General features: G+C 39.0%; 1 protein-coding gene across 2 annotated transcripts in view; it reads right to left on the bottom strand.

Moving 5' to 3' along the window:
• Positions 1-24,536, bottom strand: part of nrxn2a (neurexin 2a) — a 120,811-nt gene that overhangs the window by 77,785 nt on the left and 18,490 nt on the right. Inside the window, exons 2-6 of one of the 2 annotated variants that reach the window (XM_067608058.1) lie at positions 19,462-20,600; positions 17,943-17,963; positions 12,182-12,211; positions 11,929-11,940; positions 3,546-3,847 (exon numbers count right to left, since the gene is read on the bottom strand). In XM_067608058.1, coding sequence (XP_067464159.1) covers positions 3,546-3,847; positions 11,929-11,940; positions 12,182-12,211; positions 17,943-17,963; positions 19,462-20,164 — 1,068 coding nt within the window. In that variant the 5' untranslated portion in view covers positions 20,165-20,600. Of the gene's footprint in view, positions 1-3,545; positions 3,859-11,928; positions 11,941-12,181; positions 12,212-17,942; positions 17,964-19,461; positions 20,601-24,536 lie in introns of those variants that run through there. The other variant, XM_067608056.1, reaches the window with a different exon arrangement.

The raw sequence follows: 24,536 nt of genomic DNA, 5'->3' as shown, positions 1-24,536 counted from the left end.
CAACAAGGCAGCGGACATGCATGTTCAAAATTTCAACTGATTGTTCTGATGCTTTAGGCCAAAACACAGTGATTTTATAAATGCTGAACATGAGTGAATAGATGTCATTCAAAAATCAAGCTAATAGTTGTAGTTCAAGTATCACAGACTTTATGTTCAATATAAGGAAACTGCCAGGAAAACAGCCCCTATACCTTCACTGTACACATTGTAGTTGACTTGTAATGTCAAAATACAGGTTTTAATGATTTATAGCACTGAATTTGGAATTATAATTTTTCCTTTATAATTCTAATGGTGTATGGGGGAACGATAAGTATCCTATAGATAAAAACGCAATCATTTTTATTAAAAGAGAAAGATGAGAGTTCAGAGGAGGTAATTCACAGAGAGACACTGAGCTACAATCCGGGGTACTAATAAGTTAACAACTGTGCCACCAGGTTCAACAGACCTTGACTTAAGGAGATAAGAGTAGCAAAGTGGTGTGACCTCATCCAGAACAAATTAATCATGATCACCCAGCCAGGTCTTGGTAAGCATGCAAAAATAAAAATAATTTAAAATGATTGAGTGATCTGATTTTTAAAAGCCTTTAGAAGCATTTAAAGTCTACACAGAGCATGGCTTAACTTTCTATGGTGACTGTTCTGTGAAATCACTGGTATGTTGAAAGCAAGAGGATAAAACACAAAATAATGACCTGACGCGTTATGTTCAGGTGTCAGATCTCTAAAACGAGGTCCTGCCTCACCATTCTGTGGTATACTGGCAGATATCGATTTCTGTCTATCTCGTGATGAAGCCTTCGGTATCTTTGGCTTGGACATTGGACAACAGCGGGGCACAACTGTGGGTTGATGATACTGCACATCAAGAAGAGCCAGAATGTGCTTTCATATCTGGAAATTGATTAATACTCCTTTGTCTTTTACTCAGCAACGTCTACAAAAGCCCGACCCAGTTCTAACAGTGGGTATTACACCATATCCGTACACCCCATAGATAGTTGCTTTAATAGCATTTCAAAATCAAAAGTAAGAGATGAAAGTGTTCACAGGTAATTATTGAATAAAACAAAAACGTTATTAATTAGAAGCGCAAGCCTGAGAGGCACAGTGCTGGCTGATACACTTTGAGACCTCTCTCATATTACTTATCATAATTTCTCCAGGATTTCTTCACAGGCAGTGTTATGCAGAGCTGATGAAAATGTAACATATATTAACATATATTAATAATTACGACTGTTTAAAAGAACAGTACAGAAAAACAACAGACAGAACAACATCATATCATATCATATGGATCATATGTGTGCATGTTAGTACACAAATATGATTGATTGTGTGTGTACTGTACAGGCCTATAAATATGTAGATGCATCATTAACAAGGGTCAGAAAAGGAAAGAGAATGAGCAGCAATCAGTTTGCCTGTGACAAATGGAGAGAGAGATAGTAATAGGGGGAATTCTAGCCTGAAAAGCACCACCAGATCTAATAAAATGTTTCCACCAGCACTCTCCCGGGAGTTAAAGTTCCCCCTATCTACATGTCAGTGAGGTAACTTATCTGAGGGGAAAGCAATTTACACAGGGATCAAATGCATGGCTGAAAGCATAGGTGACATTGTAAGCATTGGATTGCCGCTCCTCTGGAAACCAGGGTAAGGAAATAGATGTGGAGGAGGATGCAAGATAGGTTCAGAATATATTGGTGATGATAAGACAGTTAGATACAAAATTATTCCTACTGTAGCACAGAGAAATACATTGCACAAGGCAAAACACATTGTAAAGACACACATTTAGTAAAGTTATGGTTCAGGTAAATGTACTAAGTCATACTTAAAAAAAAGCCGAAACCTCCTTTTGCTTTCAGAAGCCCAATTTTCTTAAGGTTTCAGTATTGTGCTAGAAATGATCCGCAGGGATCCTGTTGGACTCAGTGGTGCGACTTGTCGCCTACACATTTTTAAATGCACATTTATGGTAGGAATGTAACATTGCACCTCAGCCCAAAGGAGCTCTGCTTGAGCAGATACAATTTTTGTGCTTCAAGATATTGCACATGCTTCCCCACTATGTGCCAAGTGCTTTGGCAGACTGAATCACAAAAGACAAAAGCAGTTTTGGAACAACGTGCCAACACACTGAGTTACTGCTCCAAAAATATTTATTAAGCACAGCTATGACATTTTAACATTGCCATCATCACGTATACAATATCTGATGAAGATGTTAAACGAATAGGTCAGAACATATTAGCTGTGCTGAAAGAGGGAGCACTGACTTAGCATGCATGCACATATTTCTGAAACTGACATTAGTTGCCAAATTTTTTTTGTTTTTCATGTGTTTGCATGAGCAAGAAGACTTGAGAGGCTTATATATACTCTATCCAGTGGTTTAAATTAAAGATGCATGACATGATTTGGCTTATTAGGGGACAGATCTCTGAAGTGTTAGCAAACAATTTCTTACACACCCACAGAAATGAGCAACATAAGCATTCAGAGTTGTGTTTAGACTAGTCATTTAATTCAATTTAATTAAATTTGTCTTAATATAGAAAAATCTTCATTAGTGGAGCTTTAAGGTATTGTATGTTGGCAGTATTTATAGAATGACTGCAGTCATAGAAGGAAAGCTAGTGGGGTAATATTTAATGTAACAGACACATCCTGGCAGTCTGTAGATTAGTTTGGTAATTCAGCACTGTGTCTATTGGACAATGTTAATGAATATGAAACCTTAGGGCTGAGTTGTACTTGGCTGGAGTACAGTACAGTGGGTACAGTAGTACAATGTCGGACACATGCAAAGGCATTATACATGCTGTTTCTAGCATGACCCCTCGAATACTGCTGCAATATTGCATCCATGGCTACAGACACAATTTTTCTTTGAATAACCTATTTAAGTGGAGTTTATCAGAATCTGAAAAATCTGTATGACAATTATTGTTCTGTGAAGAATAGAATGATGGACATTTCTGTATGAGCTGAGTCTTTCTTTCAAAAGGGTAAAAAAGACCTTTACATCAATCTTGTGGTGCAGAAAAAAAAAAACAAGTTGCTGATTTTAAAAGGACTCAGTAATTTCCACCAAAGCAATCTGTTTCATGAGAAAGAGGGCAATGACCTAATATGAGCCTGTAATATCTTCCAGAATGTAGGAAATGGGAGATTTGGAGTCCAGCAGAGCAGAAATATTCAACAGAAACCAACACAGTATTTGTTAGTGTTTACACTCATGGTGGATTTCAGTAGCTAAACCCTTATCACAAGGGACTCATATTACCTTGACCTCATAAGAATTTGATCCAAATGTTAATCATACTGTATACATATTATGTGTACCTGAAAGATACATTTTCAATTATGGTATAAGTTGACTTCACTGTATACAGTAATTGGTTTCTCTTTGACATGCTGTACATGATATTAGGTCCTTACTGCCAGCTCTTGACATAATCAAGTAAAAAGTGCCTTACTCCTGTGAACTAAAGACATGTAAACCATGGGCAGTGGATGTATACACACCTGGCGGAGGTTGCGTGTCACTCGAACATCATGCCAGACGTTGTCGTTGAACTTTCCGCTGGCAGGTTCCACCAGAGCCTCGAAAGCACCAGAGCCCAGGTTGATGACCAGCCACAGAGCACCATTCCTCAGGGACAGGTTGACATAGTCTGCTGACTTCCCTGTATGAAGCAGCAGGCCGTTCCTCTGCAGGGTACGGAAGGACAGTGTGATCTCATCCAAACTGCTCTGAATGGGCGTCTGGGACAGGTTGTAGCTGAAGTACTCATTGCCTTTGAAGGTGGCCACTGACTCCTCCTGCCCTATGAGGGGAGGAGAAACATCTTAGATTATGCTTCCAGTCTTCAGGCTCAAGTTTGACTTATCTACTACACAGTATGCTCACTACTCTAGTGACATGTTGAGATAGAGTAAGGCTTTGGTGAGTGAAACAAGGCTAAAATGAGTAGAAAGTACACAGTGCAATATTCTTCAACAAGTATTCCGCTATTACCAAAACTGACTTGAACAGAACATGTATTTGTGGAGTTATTTTCATACGATCTCTGTATATCCTGATGGAAGAATGTATTGTCGATGTTTGAACACATGATTCTGTGTGTAGTTTTCACATTAAAGGGTACTGATGATATTCTATATTTTTCTTGCTGTCAACAAATCCCATGAAAAACCAAAACCAGCAATAACTTGTTCCTACTAACAAGCATTCTACATAAAGTAGCCTATTCCTCTGTTCCATAACCTCCATCGTTGTAATAAATCTATTAAAAACACAGTAATGAACCACATGGTAGCTGAAAACAGTCTGTAACTATTTACTCCTGTATGAGTAATGTTTGCTAAAAACTACATTATCCAGCTGTTTTCAGAAGTTATTTGGTCTTTGAAAAAATAAAAATAAATATTAGTGATCTGTTTTTAAAGAGTTTTCAGTGGGAGAAAATTGGTTTGGGGCTGAGACCCACTGACAGGGTAGGGAGGTACTGATGGACTAACATATTGTTGTGGTCTTTTCATGCAATTTGTTGACAATAAGAAAATAATAGAATAATACAGGCCTTATCCTTTATTCAACAGTGACATTTTTAAAATGTCAATGTAAATGTGTCAGGCTCGGCTAAACATCTAATTTACGACCCTTGTAAAAGATTGTCCATTGAACATGTTAAATATACAGTAAAACCTAATGGCTCAAACAATTTCCCCAACTGTTCCAGCTTTAACTGGAGCAGATGGAGGATGTTAGTCTTTGTCTGCTTCATCGTTTCTTGGAAGTCCAAGTTAGCAAAAATAACTTTTCACGAGCTGCACTAAGAACCCTATCAATGCAGTTTTAGTGTCAAAACATCTCTGTACATAATACAAAATCATTTTTGATGTTACAGTTCATCCAAAAATGATGATATTAATTGTTGCACCTTACACAAGATAAAACTTTTGATTTGTTAAGGTTTTTGACAGTTATTACCAAAGACAACATGTAAAATTGTTATCTTTATAAGACTGATGTAAGATTTTAAATAAATTAATACTAGATAGATAGATAGATAGATAGATAGATAGATAGATAGATAGATAGATAGATAAATTTACACAAGGGCTCTTACTCACATGACAACACATATCTATATATGATACCATCTTCAATACCTTATATGCAAATAATTAATAGTTTTGGAAAATCAAAACTATTTAGAAGTTATAAATCTTGAGACTTTATTCAAAAGTGAAGACGTGAAAAAAACCTGGTCGCAGACAGCAAACTGTTGAAACTGACACCACAGTGGTCAAAGCTCGTCCTGCTTTGTGTTACAAGTTGTTCCAGGGTTGTCACATTTGACATTAAACCACTGTTTTACAATGACCTGCAAGAATGATGTTAAATATTATATAAAACAGTTCTTGAACTCACGAGTTGGCTGTTTCCAACCCAATCGTCAGAACAAAACGTTGGCATTGTACGTTTCTGCAAACCACGGATACGTTAAATGTTTGTGTTTCCATGTTGGCCATTATCATTTGAATAATGATGTTTTATGATGTGTAAATGGTTTGGTTAGGTTTAGGCACAAAAAGATCATGGTTTGGGTTAAAATGAAAAAAAAAAAAAAGGCTGCAAATGTCCCAATGTCTCAATAAAAACACTTGGTTTTGTCGGTTGAAATGGGAAGTGGGCATTGGTTTCGAGGTGGTCTTGAACCGTGCTCTCTGCTGATTTCCAACTTTCTTCCAACAAACTTCCTAACCATCCACCTAACCCTCCTCCTCCTAATAAGAAAGTCAGCTCACATAGATCTCATGTGAACTACGTCACTTTAGAAATGTTGATATGATATGTATTCTAGAAATGCTGATAAGATACGTATTGTTGAAATGTTAATATGCTACGTATTACACATGTTGAAACATAGATATTCAATGTATCTGTGGTTTGCAGAAACGTACAATGCCAACGTTTTATTCTGGTGACCAGGCTGCTGTTTCATGCCAGTATAGACACCCCTTCCTTTGCTTCTTTGCAAGATGCAGCTTTGAAGCTACTGAGCAAGCTGTTTCAAGCTGGAGGGATAAGCTGACCCTTAAGCCTATATTTATTTGTACAGTAAATGTCGGCTTCTGAACTCTGGGGCCAATTTAAGCCAGCAGGACTGGTGGTCTCACTACTCTGTATTGTCTCAGCAGTAGGTGTAACAAAGGAGAACGGTGTGCACACTGTTAGGCTCCAAATAAATAGTTTAATTTTCTTTTTCTCTTTTCAAGGCAACGTTTCGATCTACATGATCTTCCCCAGGCAAGTGTGAAAGAGAAAAAAGGCATTTCTTGTAGAGGCAGTAATCAACTTAAATCACTATCACCTGCTGGTCAGTGAGCAGCAGGGAAAAACACCATGATGGTGATCACAGTACCCCAGAGAAAAGAAATACCAGAAAAAACAGAATTTGAAAATATCATGAGCAAACATTGCTATATATTGGTGTATATATATATACATACATACATATATGTCCAAAAAAATACCAAATCTGCAGTCATTGCAAATATGCATAACCTATTGGTAAAATCTGATTCATAATTTACAATTTAATACATGTAGTCATCAATCAATCACAGGAAAGGTTTCAAATCAAAATACATATTAAGACCCTTTGGGGTGCCAAGTGAAGTGGGGTGCCAATCCTTTCCCCCCTGATTTATACAGTATTTATACAGTATTTTGCCTTTTGGCCCTTTACCCAGTATTAGAAGTATTAGAGAACTGTAACACTATTTTGTACACTTGCTGCATACTTTTACAATGCTATTGCATCACAACCTTACATTTTTATTATATTGTTTAAACATTCTTTTCTCTATATTTTCTCTATTAGATTGTGTTTTTACCTGTTGGGGTGTGATACAAATATCCCCCCTCCTAATGAAATTTGTGAGATATTTAAATTGTATTTTATTTTTTTCTGGTTTTTCTGGTGTTTTTTTTTTTCTGGGGTACTGTGATTGTCATCTTGTGGTGTTTTTCCCTGCTGCTTGCTGACCAGCAGGTGATAGTGATTTGAGTTGATTACTGCCTCTACAAGAAATGCCTTTTTTCTCTTTCACACTTGCCTGAGGGAGATCATGAAGATTGAAAAGTTGCCTTGAAAAGACAAGAAGAGAACTGAACTATTTATTTCGATCCTAACAGTGTGCAGACCGTTCTCCTTTGTGCCTTGCAGTGGAATATTTTTCGTCTTGCACCTGAATATTTTTGTCTGGATGTGCGCACACTTGGTCCCTCTTCAGCAGTAGGGGTGTCACGATTCTCCAGATCCACAATTTGATTAGACTTTTGATTTTAAGGTCACGATTCGATTTTTTTTTTTCCCCAGCACTGACAACTATGCCATTGTTAGACTACTGAGTTTTGATTTGTAAAGATGAACAGATTATTAGTTTTATGCCCTAGCAGCTTTCATTTACATTGACAAATTCTTCTTTAAAAAGATAGACTGCATGGTATCAGGTGTGATATAACTGCCATATTTTTGGGGAATGTATCACACTAAGATCATATGATCAAATTTAAATAATTTATTTCAAAAAGTAATAACGATGACTTATGTCACATGTCAATTGGGAACAAACTGTTAAAAAAACAAAAAGAAAAGCCACTAGATGGCAGAAGGGTACTCTACAACAATAGCTTGGCTTTTTGCACTTTTTAGTCCCTGCGCATTCGTCTCACAGCCGGCTGAACATAGAGAACAATGTTATTAGTCAATGACATTGTTCGAACTCGGAGAATGGCTCGTTTTGGTGAAAATTAGGTTGTTGCTTGTACTTTACAACAGTAGGAGAGAGGTGTTGTTTGTGTTTTAACAACAAGTTGAGGTTCAAATCTGTCAATATATTTTCAACTTTACCAAATGTGTGTAGCACAGGCTACCAGCTGTAGTTTTTCGATGACGCGTTTGTTTTCCAGTTCTGTTGTTTCTCTCTCATCTCCAACTCTGGCAGTGGTCATGGTGTCTCAAAAAATAATGCAGCTGCAGGTTACCGGTAAGCTAAGCTGTGTCGTCTTTGAAATGTTGTTGTTTTTCTTCAGTTGCAAAAGTACTGGGAGAATCACCGATCCTGCTTTTGATTTCAAAATCGAAACGCTCATTTAGATTGATTTTCGATTTAGAATCAAAGTCATGACACCCCTATTCAGCAGTGTAGTTACTCAACTACTGAGCTGACAGGAGCTTGTTAAGCTATTGTTTTTGAGCCTAAATGTGAAGTTTGGCATTTGACTGATGTTTTAGGTGAAATATAAAATCTAGTGGTTGAGAAAAAAAGATTATGGGACACCAGAGGTATTCTTTCTTAATTTAGCCATTTAATCATCAGTCTTCTAATATCTGAGAAAGGCTTCTTCATTACAGATCAGTCTAAATAACAAGAGGATTTGCATCATATCCTGTGCACATCCTTTCCAATCTCCACAAACATCTTTCATTCCCAGCTTTTTTAACAGCATATGACCCTGAAGCCTTTTTGAAGGTCTTTGAGGGATCAATGGAAGTGTGTGGGTGGCTGGGAAGTCAGCAGGCCATATCTCTGCTTTCCTGCTTACTTAGGAGGTGGTCCATTGTCTGCAGCTACAGTGTTTACCAGCTTGTGAAGAAGGACACTGGCTGTGTTTGCCCTAACACTTGACAGACTTTGGCACTAACTAAGAGAAATGCTGCTAAAGACAATGGCTGCAGTCAGACATATGCACCTATGAGATGCTGATGGGACTGTTCAGCACCTTATGCATGCTGCATAACTGACTGATTGATTATATTTGTGGATTATCAGGACTAACACAAAAAAACAAAAATCCAAGGGATAACATGTTAAATGAAAACATGGTCCCATAAAAGGTACAGTCTACCTGGGCTGCAGCTATAAGACCATCGCTCCATGCAAATGGATGCCCACAATGGCAGAAAAAGAAAACACTGGCACCAACAATGTCTACATGTCTTTCCTGCCTGTCTTCTCATTGCCCCTCCTCTCTCTGTCTCTTTCTTACAATACATCATCCAAACTCATATCTCCTTGCACTCCAGTGGTTTGAAACTATAAAGGGTCCATCTAAATTCAAGATACAAATACTATCCTTCTAGAGGGGGGCTGCTCGTGGCTGATTCAATGAAGTGTGCTGCTTCAAAATATGGAGGAAGCTACAGCATCCTGGGCACCACTGAACATTGGACAAATTATCTTTCAGATAGCTACTGTAATAGCAGCCATTGTTGTCCCTGTGCCCATGTCCAAACAAAATCTGTAAAGGCACTGCCAAGAGCTATACATTAGCTGCTAACTGACACAGCGTGAGGCACATTAAACACTGTAGAGAAAGAGGGTTTTGCCATCAGGTGGGAAGACATCACCTGCTATTACTTCCTATTAGCCCACCTGTTTTAGTCTCTGTTACAATTACACTATGCTGCAGTGGCTGCACCACATGAAAAATGCCAACATGTGGATTGCTCATTAATATTAAGGTTTACAGCTGATTAATTTCAAAGTGGTCCATAAGCCCTAGGCACAGATGGCAGTTGCTGACTTCGTCTCTGCTGCTGTGGGGCGGGGGAGTCAGTTTTCGGCTGGATGCACCCCAACCTAAATCAGGCGGTGTGGGCATGTGGGTGGCAGGGCAGCAGTTGACCATTGGTCTGGAGGCAGGGAGATGCATGAGCACTCTAGGTGGTCAGTGAGCCACACCTGCGCCTGGATAATCTCACTATTTACAGTATATCTGTATCTCAGCACAGGCTGGCAAATAATTTGGGAACTGAAGCACATACACAATTTCCTGAAGCATGCAAAAAGCTATTAATTCATTTATAGACTGTGGGCCTCTTCCCAGAGAGGGACAAGAGTAATGTGTATTTGATTTCAAATAATTTGTGGCCAAATAAATACACATCAAATCAGAACACTCTATCAAGGATGTCCTTGGGCTAAAAGCTGGATCACTGTCAAAGTTAATAACAAATGTATGTTATGAAATTTAATGGTATAATAAAACTTGTTTCATGTATATCCCATGCAGTCAGATGTACAGTGCTTTGTTACTAACTGTAGCTGTGCTACGCCTGAGTATTGCTTGGAGGGTTATCTCCGTAAATCTTCATTCCACAATCAATTACCAACTTCTTCTTCTTATTGATGCATGAAATGGAGCAATTACATTTAGGCCTCATTTCATGACAAATCACGTTGTGGTTGGCCTTTAGGACACACTTACTGTGTAACTCACTAAATATTTGATATGGCAGCGTTATTCTAATACAGCAGTCATGTTAATCTTTGTACAGTTGAGGCAGTAGCAGCTTACGGTTATCAGACTGCATTGTTCTGTCAGCATAGTACCATGTGTCAGTTTAGGAGCTTAAATTGATCAATTTTTTTTGGCTTTGAAAAGACTGATAACTGCTTTTGAACAAGTTTGTCCCAGAGCGGGTAACCACAGAATTGAGACCCTAATCTATGATATCATAGGCATGTACCGCCTCAAGCTGCGTTATTTATAGCGGGTGAAAAACTTGGGTATTCATACTGAGGGGTATTTGCTCAAGCCATTTCATCTACTGGAAATTTATCGATATTATATATGTTGATATTATATATCTTAAAGGCTGCATTACAGTAAAGAAATGTAATTTTCTGAACTTACCAGACTGTTCTAGCTGTACTATTGTTTGTCTTTACCCACTTAGTCATTATATCCACATTGGCATGTAATCAGTTTTACACCAGAAAATGTACATGAGAACACTCAGCTGGATAACTCCACACACTCCTTTTTCTATCATCCCAGATTTGTGGGAATAACATAATTCACAGACGACATACAAAGCTATTTCAGAAATATAATGATGTCTTATAGCAATAACATATATATACTTTTCAGCATTGATTGAGTTGAAAAAAAAAACAGAAGCTGGTGAATGAATGTCCCTAGTCCCTATGAACCTGTAAAAAAAAGTCACTAATACAATAGTACAAAAACAAAACAAATATGCTTTTTTGGATCAGATCAGTCATTTCATGAAAACTGTTCAGGATGTTTATCTTCTTCTATCTTCAAGAGATTATTTATTCTCTAAAAAATAACATTTTGCTGATGAGAAAAATGAGAACTTGAGCAGTGTGTTAGTGTGAGTGGGTCATTGAAGTGAAGTCTTTATATTTAGAGGCAACACTGATTGCCATGGAGACCGGATGGTGACTTTTATCTGAATTTCACAGCACGCGGCAGAAAACACAAAGCATAAATAAAGCAAACCTTATGTAAGTCAATGCTACCCATGCTATTCAGTCAAAATGTACTTGTTGTATAAATGTCCAAATATTTTACCTACAGCATCAGATGAATGTTTTTTCCTCAAAGGTTTTACTTCACAGTACTGTGGTTTCAATGCAGTCTTCTTCAGAAAGCTCATAAAACTGATTTCATTTTAAAAAGCTTGCAAAATGATATATCTTAGCCTTGTGTCCATTCCAGTATATTCAATACATTAGCAGTGAAGTAACTACCGCAGTGTAGAAACCATTTGAAGGCAATGTCATTTGCAACCCACCAATGATCATAACCAGCACAAAGATCAGAATTTTGAGAGGTCAGTAATACATTTTTACTGTATGAAAATCAAAATTATGTATATAACAGCAAAAGAAATTCCTCTGTTTGTGTATGCTTCTGAGGATTTTAACAGGAAAAATCGATGAACTGCTTTCTGTGCAGACCCGAGAGACATCTTTGGCAAGAGATACCTTCATTTTTTATTCTTGACATCGGTTTATTCCCTTTGAAAATACCATGAAACCCAACCGAAGAGAAGCTACAGTATGAGCATAGGTGGATTACCTTGGTGAAAAACTGCAGAGGTCAAAGGTGATGTTCCAGTAGCTCAGTCAGTGGTCAGGACAAGGGTTTGACGGACAAAAATTGAGTGAGTAGTGAGCATAACATGACAGGAAGCAAAAATGAATAGGCAAGTATATGAGAAAAGAGGAGAGGAAATATTAGTGCAGCACAGTTAACTAAAATGATCTCAGGGGAAGGGAAATGTTTTGATCAGGTGGGCTGGGAAGGAAAAGCAAACCAATAGACCCCATACCTTGGCGGTTTAACATCAGGTGCGCCAGACCTTGAGGGAAAGAACAGAAAAAAGGATACGAAAAACAGGAAGTTCATAAAGAGGTTCGGGAAAACAAAAGCATTGTCACAATGTTGGACTGCAGTTTGTGACAGACATCCTGGGGTAGGTACGGATGTCAAAGTTCAAACTAAAATATAAAAGGGAAATCAAACTAAAAACGGACAGACATCTCAAGGGAGGAGAGGGAAGGCAAGGAAAGAAAAAAAACATCTTGATTGGTGCAACCCTTACAGGCAGTTGCTCACAAAGATGCTTTTTTTCCAAATGGAACACATACTGTATGTTTACTTGATGTAGACAGCGTTTGAGATGTATTAGCTATACATAAAATCTGCTTTCCATTGCAAGAGTGGTAACACTACTTTAGTTTTATGATCTCTTAAAGCATCTCCACCTCTCTGTGCACTGATATTTGCATGTAAGTGCGCAGCCAAAGCCTATTTAACCTTCTATATGGCAGTGTTTTATAAGAGGGCAGCACTGACACCACTCCTTATCCACTAAATCTGAGGCGGCTATCACTCTATTTCACACAGGATTTAACATCGGCTCAACAGGTTTAGAAGGTGGAGCCTGGGAAACGCCACTGTTATAGTAGACATCATGCAACAACCATTATGTGACAGGTCAGCCAGCAATGATCTGCCACATCTAACCTTGTAATTTTGGAAGAAAAGAAGCAGGACGGAGCTGCGACCTGATGCTGCACTGCGTTAAAGCTTCACTGACTGTGAACCATCATAAAGCCGGTCAGGCAAAAATTTTTAAAAAAAGCCACATCCCATCTTCATATTCTTTCATGTAGAGGGCGGAGGGGTGAGCCCAATGCAACAATTGCAGTGCTGAACACAGGGGATAACTGCATTAGCCAACACATACAGGACTCAGTGGTGTAACACTTTACACAGTGAGACAAACAGTGAACTCCAAACTAAATGTAACATGGCACACCCTTGGACTGCTGATAATTACAGTATTGGGATACTTACTGTTTCAGATCCCAGGTCTGTCTGTTTAATGGGATCAACACCAGAACAAAAAGCTTGCGAGGCATATTGGATATCATATGATTTGCAAGTTCCTCAAAGCAAAAATAAAAGCTATAGTAAAACAACAACAACAAAAAAACCAAACAGCAACCTATAAATCACATGATATTGCTGAGCAATTGCAGGTGACGGTGTATAAAAGTCCAGCTGGTCGGCCAGCATGCACTGCAGTGATCAAAGCCAAATTCGATTTTAGTTTGGTGTACACCGCCCGCCTAAGTCTTTCAATCCTACATCTTTGTCGTGTCCTAAGCACAGACACGAGGAAACACACACAAACATACCTCAATAGGTCAGCCTGGCAGAGATTATATGGCATACTTCACCTGCTTTTCTTGCCAAAAAGGAGATGGGGATTGTGACAATGCAACACTTCTGCTGAGCACATGAGCTCCACTGTGCCAGCCAACAACAGCTCTCATCAGTGCATCAGCACTCTTAAGACTCTCATAAAGCAAGTAACTCTCTCATATTCCAGTCCCAGTTCAGTCATTAGGTAAAACCTCATGAAGGGGCAAGTCGCTGTTCCACTGAACAAGGCTGTTCATGCTGCAGCTCTTGGTGTGGAATGTACGATTACCCACGAGTGTCCCTGCCTGCCAACACGAAGGCTTCTGATACACTGATCAGCCTCTGCTTAAACAGGATTCACCTACAACCCTGTCCAGATACTGTAGCAGACAAAGAGCTACTGTATGCACCCCCAAGGTGGCTGTGTATTGCATATGACAAGCCAACATATGCACTAGGCATACAAAATGCCCACTCTCCTCTCATCACAACTCAGGCGATCTCATTTTCACCAGAGGTACTAAGATTTGACTGGACTGGAGCTCAAGCATCATTTTATTCTGGTGTCTGTATCCTCTACCCATCCCTCAGTTATAATAAACAATGGCAAGAAGAGGCTACGAGGAAAGTTTATCATTGACACTGACAAAGACACACCCATCAATGTCAGGTTGTAAACCACCTCTGAGCGAGGCAACAGGAAGAATATCTGATAAAAGCTCCAAGCTGTGTATTGTGTACAGCACCCCATCACCCAAAAAGATACCTCATGGATGTGAACCATGGAGACTGAAGGTCCACATTCAGCTGTCATTATCTATGAGGGTGAGGGGTTGTCTTGGTAGAAACAGCCAGAAAGCTGAAAGCTAGCATTTAAACAAGTCTTGCCCTCCACTCTGGTGAAGACTGTGAAACTGGAGATAGGAGCTTTGACCCAAAGATGTTGCAGCAATACTGACTCCACACACTTCAAAATTTTGTCGAGCACTGGAGTGAAGAAAACTGACCTGCATCCTTGACTAGTGCATCCCTGACTGATGGAGACTAAAGCTGGCTTTGACCAAAACAGACCAGAACAGCACTTGACTTGACTACTTTACGTAGTCATTTGAGAAACTTAAGAAAGGTGGATGAGGAGTGGTGTATTGTATAGGGGCAGCCACCCAATGAATATGCTTATCCTACTTGGCTGAGCCTTACATCCAAATCTCAGTGTGTGGAAATGCAGAGATAAATGGCTCGACCTGTTAGACTCCCATTAGCGAGGGAAAGCCTGTATGAAAATAAACCGCCCTTCCTACCAGTAATCTACTCGTTTTCTATTTTTAAATAAAAGGCAACCTAAACAGCTGATGGAAGCTTATTTTATTAAAATATTAACGTGATGCTTTTAGGATCCTTTTGATTTATTATAGCACTGTATCTCAGTGTATTAGAAATAAATAAAAAACTCCTTCAAAAACCTACTATTCCAGTCAGTGCTGTTGGGAATCTGAATATCGCCTTTGATGAATTGATCATTTCATTTTTTTTATGACACTCCATTAAGGACTGTGTTTACTTTACATACAGATGCCTCTATTCATCTACATCTGTTGCCTGTGAGTAAATCTATACTGAATCCTACAATGCCAAAAACTGCTGCTGAATGACTATTTGTGTTTTGAAACCTTTCAAGCAAAATGTTTCACTTCTGGTCCCACCCCAATCAATGATGTTACAGCTGGTTGGTTTGTTTTTTGCACCTACTGTGACATCACAGACTGGGGTCTGAATGATTGAACCCAAAGAGAGCAGAGCAGCAGAAATTTTTTGACCTGTATGATTGAGTGAGGACTGAGGGAAAAGGTAGCAGGAGGAAACCTATGTCGGCTGCAATGAAAAAGAGTGATGCCCTGCCGGCATAAAACAAATAATTTTTTCCATAGTAAATGTGTATTTTAAGGTACACCATGGAACAATATAATAATTTTATCCTTATCTATCCATCTATGTTGTTTTAGTTTTTTCATTTCATTTTTTGTAAGTGCCTGTGACCGTAAATAACTTATTTAAATACTTCAAAAAAGACAAACATCTTAGTTTAATTAAACAAATATAGTGAAAAACAAATACAGATGTTGAAGGACCTTCCAGCCATTATTGTGACATTAATTAGCAAGCATCTGAGAAGAAAGCGGCATTGCATGAGGATTAGGATTTGCCAAATTTGTTTTTCCGTGAAAAGTACAGTATTATGGAGTGTGTTGTAATGAGAGATTAGACCAAGGTCACTGTTGCTGAAAGATGCAAGCCCACTAGCACTAGCTTTGTCCTTTCTTTCGAAGATTTCTATGCATGCTTTATCATCCCTGTAGTTTCTAGTGTGATTACTGTGTGCTTACACATGAAAATCTGAAGGAAAATAAAGCAAAACAAAGCAATGACAATGTGTTTGCACTTGCTGTTTGTGTGTTGTGTGTAAGGTTCTCCTATACGTTTGAGAGATTTCTCTCTGGTCTGTTTCTGCCTTGTGAGGTGGCTGTTCTTATCTCTCGTTCACAGACCTGTTTTTTTTTTTTTTTTTTTTTGCTCACAAAACATCAGAGGATGCTGCACTCTTTTGGCATTAGAGCGTGCCCCGCCATGGCCTTTGTCCGCAGAGATCGACAGGAGCCCACGCGCTGCATACTGTAGATGAACAACTCAGAAGACCCACCTGCTGTGCAAGAGGTTTTCATTGCCTTAAAGCAGTTCCTCAGACAAATAGAGATAATTCCTGCACCACTTAAAACCCACAGCCAAAACCAAATATAGCATATGGGTTACCATCTTTGCCATCTCTGGGGGGGGGGAGGGTGGGGTGATTTAGCTAACACATAGATTTTTTCTATTTCCATCGATGCAAGGACAACAAAGACTTGCTGCCACCGGATAGCTCGTGGAGTTGTATGAAGGATAGGGGGGAAAAAAAGAATCTGGTGAGTGTGCTTTTGCTGTTGTCATAGTTGTTTTCATGCATTCTGCATTGGGGATTGTCTCCATGTCAAGCTTTAATCCAATAAACATTCTGATGTGCTCTCTTTGCAGCATGTCATTTAATAATGCCTGCCTTTTTGCTGTGAGCAGAACCATGCCATCTTTGCTCATATTAAGAATGATTAATGCTTGTTTTTGGAAATAGTGTCGAGATGAAACCTATTAACTACTACTGAAGCATACAACCATATACCAGAGTCACTAAGTCTTACTTATCTGCACCAAAACATGTATCATCTTTAAAAAAGTGTTACATCTAATGTTATACCAGTATGTATTCTGTTTGTTGTCATAACAGTCATTCTATGCTCATATCCTTCTACTTGTATTCTGCACAATCATGTTAAGTAATTATAAGATTATAACATTTTGAAATCTATTTTGCAGCCATATACGCCAAACGTCAGTGTCAGAAGCAGAATTTCAGAGAGCAGATGTGCATAGGCTGGTACATTTTGAGTCAGTAACAGTGATTTATAATGTGAAGTGGTTCAGTGCACCTTGTGCTGGTCTCCTGAGCCTGTTGGCTGCCCTTTCACCAGAACCAGCAGTCCTTACTGGGGAGATGGATGTCTCGCTCCGATGCGGACTAAACAAATCTCCCTCTTCACTTTCAATCTCCATTTCCCGTTCAGTACGTGCACCTCATTAGAAACCAATCCTGTTTAATTGTGGTCGGGTAAAGTGTTGCCAATAATGAGACAAACGTCTCTTTTCATGCCAAAGATTTGTTCCTCTTCAGACAATAATTTCAAATGCACCTATGAAAAAGAGTCACATTGTGAAAATAATAGCACAATTTGATGAATGTCAAGACCTCAGTAATAAGCCGTGTTTAGAGGATTTATGCCATTATATCTGAGTTTAATCTACATATTGACCTTAGAGCAGAATGGCATCGAATACTTCATAAACCTTAACAGTAAAGAGTAGTTTAGATGAGGAAATATGGCACTGAAGAGAGAAAACTATAAAGTTATAAAAAAATAAATAAAGCAAAGCATCTCCATACAGTCATTTTCTCTGTAATGCAGTATATGAATGTTCCCCATATTGCGCGACACCCACATACTCTGCAGACCTCTCCAGTCACCTTGAGCACACTGATTATATATACAACTAGCATTCAGCACATTAAGCACTTTTTCCTTTGTGACCTCGTGACCGGTGATAGTATATCTCCTTTCAGCTTAATTTGTTGGATGTCAGAACTGCAGTCCAAACTGACAATAACAACCTGATAATAACCGAGCAGACTCTCACACACTGATGCTGCGGTAATAGCCTTTGCAAATAACAGTATCACAAAAAAATTCTAATTACGCTCATCATTATGCTCATTATATAACGCATTGTCTTACCTTCTACTTCTCTCTGGACAGCTGTAGGAAAATAAAGAAGAACAGACATATTTAATGTTGACTGCAAGAAGTTCAATATCAAACCGCTACCAGTCCACCACCTACATCTAAACTAACACAGATATTTTATGTTTTGCGTAACCTTTCGGTTTCTCTCCACATCACAACATGCATGTTGACCCACATATATTGGCCAGAGACTGTGATGACTATAAACACAGCTTTTCCAGTGAAGCATGAGGTTGCTTTGTTGGCTGTTAATGTACCTGAACATAATTATATGCAATGTTGATTGTTTGTTATGTTAGTATAGTTGTAGCATTAACATTAACTAGCAATAATGATGACATTGTATAATCTAAAGCATCAGTTGTGATAAACTCACAGTGGACTGATTATTTGGTTTCTTTTAATGAGTTATTAGTGAATATATACAGCTTTGGCAAAAAAAGCTGTATTCCCTTCTTTCTATAATGTTAACAAATATTATGGTATCACTTTGTAATGAGGCAGATTTTTGTCATAGTTTGCAGGTTGTCACTAATGACTTTATAATGATGTACAGATCAGCCGTAAGCAGTTATAATGCATGCAATCAGTAGCAGAAATGTTTAGGTTGCAGGTTGATTCAGTCTATTGTTTAACTAAAGAATCCCCTGCCGTGATACTCCTTTGTCTTTTTAGCCAGGAAGAGATCATTCCCATTGACTGTATGACCCCTGATCTTGCCAGGGACCTACAGAGCTTCCAAGACAAAACATAGGTACATTGGTGACTAACATTTATAAAATTAGACATCATTTGTTGGAAAATGTTATTCAGTGAAATGTTATTTAATGAATCACCTCCACTTTCTATTACATAAGTAACAATAGTTTAAAAGCTCACTTTTTAAATGTCAAGTTCTGTCATTACTGGCTTTCCAGAGAAAGAAAAAGGCATCCATTCGGAACCCCGTTAAATGTCTGTGTCTTGAAAACATCCAAACAGCTGTCACATTAGGAAGCTGTTATCCTTTTTGACTTGTGAAGATAACTGTCAGGACTGCTGAGAGAGCTGGACTCCCCTCACACACCCCAGCAGCCTTTTAGTACTGCTATAGTATACTTAGACCTGGATCAGTTTTATGTGAGCTTTATTGATTATTCTCTGGAGCTCAATGAGGGTATAGACCATATAATTAGAATGGGGTATTTATAAGATATTTTAACCTTTTATAAGCCAAACATTGTGAGTAGCCAAAGAACATTAGTACTGAACAACAAAAAAGCCATTTAACACACAAACCATCAAGGATGACACAGTTAATTGTAAGAAACTGTATATTGTTATAGAGTCAATTCATTGACTTTGTGAATCTTTCCTCCTCTGCCATTGTTACTGCATTTTCCACTGTTCAGGAAGTCAATACAAACAACAACATGCCTCCATCACAAGTCAGCCTCTCCCCAAATCATACAGTGAACATTAAAGCTAATAATTAATTTGTCTACAAGCAGAAGAAAGATATTTTTCTTACCTTCATGGCAGTACTTTCCCATGTAGCTGGTATTGATACAGTCACAGAGGACCTCCCCTTGGCTGACAGAGCACAGGCCTTTGTTGCTGCAGGGAGAGTGTTTGGCACATATGTATTCCAAATCACCATGAACAGCTTGACCATCCAACAGCACCGGTAGTGCCTCACCAAGTTTCAGATTGGCTATAAGGCCCTGGAACGGCGGCTCATATTTAACAGTGCTGGACGTCAGGGCAGAGAGACGAACGTCAGGAGAGATCCCCCCTACGTAGAGGTCACTGGCCACTACCATCTCTTTTCTCTTGGACTTCACCTCAGCTACTTTCTCTTCGTTATCCACCATGAGCCTGGTCTCTCTGTAATTACGAGAGAGAAGAATTCTGTGCCAGCGGTGGTCGTTGATACGCGTCTCTGTGTGCAGGGAGGCTGGTTCAGCACAGTGAATGGTGAAGCGCATCTGGAGCCTCCCGTCGGCAATTAGAAGCTCTAGGAAGTCACAGTTCCCTCCATCGTCCAGATAGAGCACCAGGGCTTTGCTGATGTTGGTTTTCAGAATAAAGCTGAGCTCACCTGTTGCCTTGGCGTCCCACTGGCCATAACGTGTCCACTGACCAGGAACCCCTTCATATTCCAAAGCAGTTCCTGTTAGCACCAACCCAGCTAAGAACAGTAACCAAGAAGCCTTGATTTTACACCTGCCCATGATGCTTACTATCTACAACTACTGGCTCCTCTGTGGTTTCTAATTCATATGTTTCCAACACAGCTGTGAGGAGTAAATGGTATCTAGTGTCTACACTTATTGTCCTAAAATTTGCAGAAATTAGACTGCAACTCCCACATGCAGTAAAAGAGTTTTTTTTAGCCTTGACTACCTATCCTGATTCTTTTCGCCATCGCTCCATTGGTGACACGTGAAACAGTGAACAAATGAGGCACATTGCAGAATATTTTGCATCTACTTTGGATCGGCTGAGAAAGAGAACAAACAACACAAGAGATCCACAATACTGTGCGCTTCCTCGTCTTCGCCATCCAGTGTCTTGGCCTCCATCCAGCACTGTTCCTGTCAGTTCTCCATGGGTTAGCTAGGCACGCAGCCTAGGTACAGCCTCCATTCTTCTCAGCCTCCCAACATCCTGAGACATAAAAGAAGAACATGTAATGAATAGCTGGAAAGATTACTAACAATCTCTTCTACACAAAAACGGCAAATAATCTACAGTCATTATGAATAAAATGGCAAATTAATTACTAAATCTAATAAATCATTAAAATGGCAGAGGGGGAAATATGTAGATGAGAGTGAAATGGAAGTTTAATTGTTATGAATGTTTTAACGATTCCTTTCCTAAAGTAGCACAGCCCAGAATTCAGCAGTGGTTAACTGATAATTTATAGGTAATTTGTTGTTGACTGCTGTTTACCATAAAGATCATGGGAGATTCCAGCAACAAGACTGAGTATCATTTCTATCCTGGTGCCCCCCTCCTGTCTTAGCATTCAGGCAGAAAAGGAAATACTGGGTCTCTCTAGTTTTACTGAGACCTGTGCTGATTTCCAAGAAGCTGGTGGGAAAAGTATGCTTCATAAGCACCCCTGCAGATGTTTTGGTGCTATCCATGGCCTCACTAACTTCAGTGATGTTGAGCCCCTTAAGCCCTCTGTGCTCCCTGGGCTCACGCTAAGACGTTACAGCTAAACAACACATGCAGGCCAGAGGCTGGGAGCGATGAAAAAGAAGAGGCCTGTGTTAGAAACAAACAAACAAACAAAAAATGCAATACTTTGTGATAAATAAAGAGGGTGTGCCTCCACGGCCTAAGGATACACACAAAGTTATGCACCATTTTTTGGCTGAATTGTGAACCTGCCCTGACTCATGATGACCATTCAGAAAGGCTATGAGCTACAACTGGAGCCCAGTTATCCTGTGGACTATGTCTGAGAAAACTACACATTCTCTAAGAGACATAGTTTGTATTTAAAGAATGAGGCAGTGTTTACTGATCTTTTCTGTATTAACAAAGATTTCCCTGCAGAGAACAAAACCAACAATGCATTTAGTCTACAGACAAGTATTGTGTATCTGCCACAGCCTGATATAGATTATGCCTCGGTGCCAAAGAAATCCACTGCTGTCCAAAACCTATTAAAAACACATAAAAGAGCAATACCGTAGTGTGATCCTATTAAGTTATAAAAAAGAAAATCAGCTGCTAAATTCTATTACAACCAATTTGTTCAAAAGAGTGGAACAACACTGTTGCTGATATTCTGCGTGCCGTGCATCAAACGTATGATCAAACTCTGAATTAGAGGGTGACATGAGAGTAGATTTTCCCAATCCCTATCCCACAAAAATACTCCTGTCCCATCCCAATCCCATGACAGTGTAAAAAAAATTCCTGTCCTAGTCCAGGAAGAATGACTTCCGTACTACCCCATTCCTGCGGGAATCCCACAGGAATCCCATGACCCACAGGATTCCCGAAAAAATGTCAGCCTCTAATTTACCAGCAACCAGCCAACAGAGCAGACAGGAGAGAATAAAAAAGAATAAAAAAAGACAACAGAACTATTATCATTTTGTTCAAAATAAAGAAAATAGCATTTATTCATATTCAAAACTGACCTATTGTTAATATGATTCCATCCTGCCCACTCCCATTGACTTTTTTTCCTGTCCTGTCCCTGTAACATGATGAATAGTGAAATTGACTCCCATCCCGCGGGAATCCCACAGGAAACCTGAACAAATGTCAGCTTCTACTCCAAATACAGTTGCTTGAGAAAGCAGGGTATAGAATGAATGTTGTGCATTCTGCTCTTAAAATTCACAAAATGTACCAAAGTCACCTTGTCTCTTCAGAAAGAGAAAGGAATACAGATACTGTAGCAGTTTACATACAAGCTATTGATCCACTCAGATTTAATCAGTCTACAATAAATAGACCACTGTGAATAATTTGTCAGGTTAAAGCTCTAGGGTTATAGTTAATTTGTCTGAAAGCAATAAATATCTTTCTGTAGGTTAAACTGTGTTTCTCAACTAGGAGCAGAGGCATTTAATGCAAGTTTGGCCCTATTTCATCTCTGGCACACAGAGAAATCTAATATGTGTTTGAGTCTGCAGGGAATTACAGCCTCTATTGGGTCTCCTGCTGATGAGGGACTGCCACAGTTGGGTTTATTCACCAAAGGTAGGTGTTCCAAGAAAGAGTGCATCACAGCAGACAAATCAAAGTTGTTCCCCGAAGTATCAGAAAGCTCCAGGCTGGGAGAAAACCCTTCTGATAGACGGGTCTATCAGGGGAATTGCTGTATCCTGGAAGGTCATAAAAACTGACACCCTCCTCACAGGATGAATTGCAATTTGCCGGGGTCAGGTATGGTGTGTGAATTGCTTCTCAGAGCCTGTCCCCACTGTGTATACGTGGTCAGACTTCAGCTAGTTTGGATTTAGACAAAGACCATATTAGTACTATTGTATACTAAAAGACAGGGAGCCGCGTGGGGCTTTCAGCATTGTGGCCTCGCCACAGGATAACTGTACTGCAGCAACTCCCATTTATACTGCACTCATACAGACCAACTTGTGCTCCAAGATGTCATTGCAAATGCACCATAATGTGGGAGAAGATGTACTTACACAGGTTATAATGATAAATAATATACAATACATCCTCTGCTAAGTACATTTAAATATACAGCATACAATACTGCACAGAAAGGCTGACTTATTTATAGACCATTTCATTGGAATTTCATTCCTTGCTAGCAAAGCTTAAGGCCAAGTTTCAAGTCATAATGAGCTCACATTCAAGTATGAGATCTAATAAGGTCCATTTCAAACTGAAATATTCAACATAAAAAATATGTTTTTGATGCAGAGTCAGTAAACCTTTGTCTTTGTCTTATTTGGTACTAGCCACATTACCTGGTCTAACAAATTACATTCATGAGCATAACCCGCCACCGGCAACATTCGTACAGTTAAAGGAAGGATTTGTTTAATTCATTAATATAATTTAATTTGACTAAGGTCAAATTATTCAACAAGAAAAAGCATAGATGGTGATGATGATGACGATGAAGAGACACCCTAACAATAGCTCCACTGAAAAATTGAATGTATTCTCTTTGTATTTTGTTTTTATCTTTGAAATCCCCCATGTTTCCCGTTGTCATCACCCAATCCTGTTTTCTTTCTTTTCTTGTTTTTTTTGCAAACAAAAGACCCCAATCAGATTCAGCACACATCTAGAGCTTATTGGAGCTTCATTGGAGGCTTGTGCCAACTCCACCAGGCCCCCAGACACACACTGTGTAACCTCTACCAGTAGAAAAGACTGATACCTAAACCTAAAACTGTGAATTTAATCTCTGATTTACTCTGCAGAATATAGTGGTTTATTTATTTTTTATTTCCCCCACTCCCCCCATTCTTTTATTTTGTTTGGGTGTTATAGTGTAATGTCACCCCTGCAGAATACAAAAAACCCCATCCCATACCAAGTACCATAAAAATGGCACACATACAGTAGTTTGACTATTAAAGCATTGGAGATCTACTCTGCCAGTATTCAGATTGTATCAAGACTGTTTACAGTTGCACACATGGACATACATTTAACATGATATACAGGATCTGAGTTGTACCATATTTCAATGCTTTGCAATTATTTAAATACAATATCACCATTTACCTTTTATTCAACAACCAACTCTACTGCAAAATTGTATTGCATTAGTATAATACTATGGTTGCTGGTACACGACTTACATTTTTCATATCATCGTGTATTATTATACCACAGCCAGTGCCTGTGCATATTCTTTACCATTCACAGTGCTGGTATATGAATTGTATACTTTATACCATATATTAACACTGCATTACACTATTTATAAAATATGTGATTCTAAAAATAAAACATGAATGATCACAATACCATGGTCCTGTTAAGTCCCCCAGAATCAGTCACTGGCCATGTTACAAAACGCTGGTGCTACTGTATGGTGCCTGGTTATTTTTCTTCAAGGGTAAGAATTAAATGACGTTAATCAGATAT

Source organism: Thunnus thynnus, chromosome 13 (genome assembly GCF_963924715.1).
Source record: "Thunnus thynnus chromosome 13, fThuThy2.1, whole genome shotgun sequence".
In the NCBI taxonomy this organism is placed as follows: domain Eukaryota; kingdom Metazoa; phylum Chordata; class Actinopteri; order Scombriformes; family Scombridae; genus Thunnus; species Thunnus thynnus.
The sequence above is the reverse complement of the archived record's forward strand: the minus strand, read 5'-3'. Positions and strand labels throughout refer to the sequence as shown.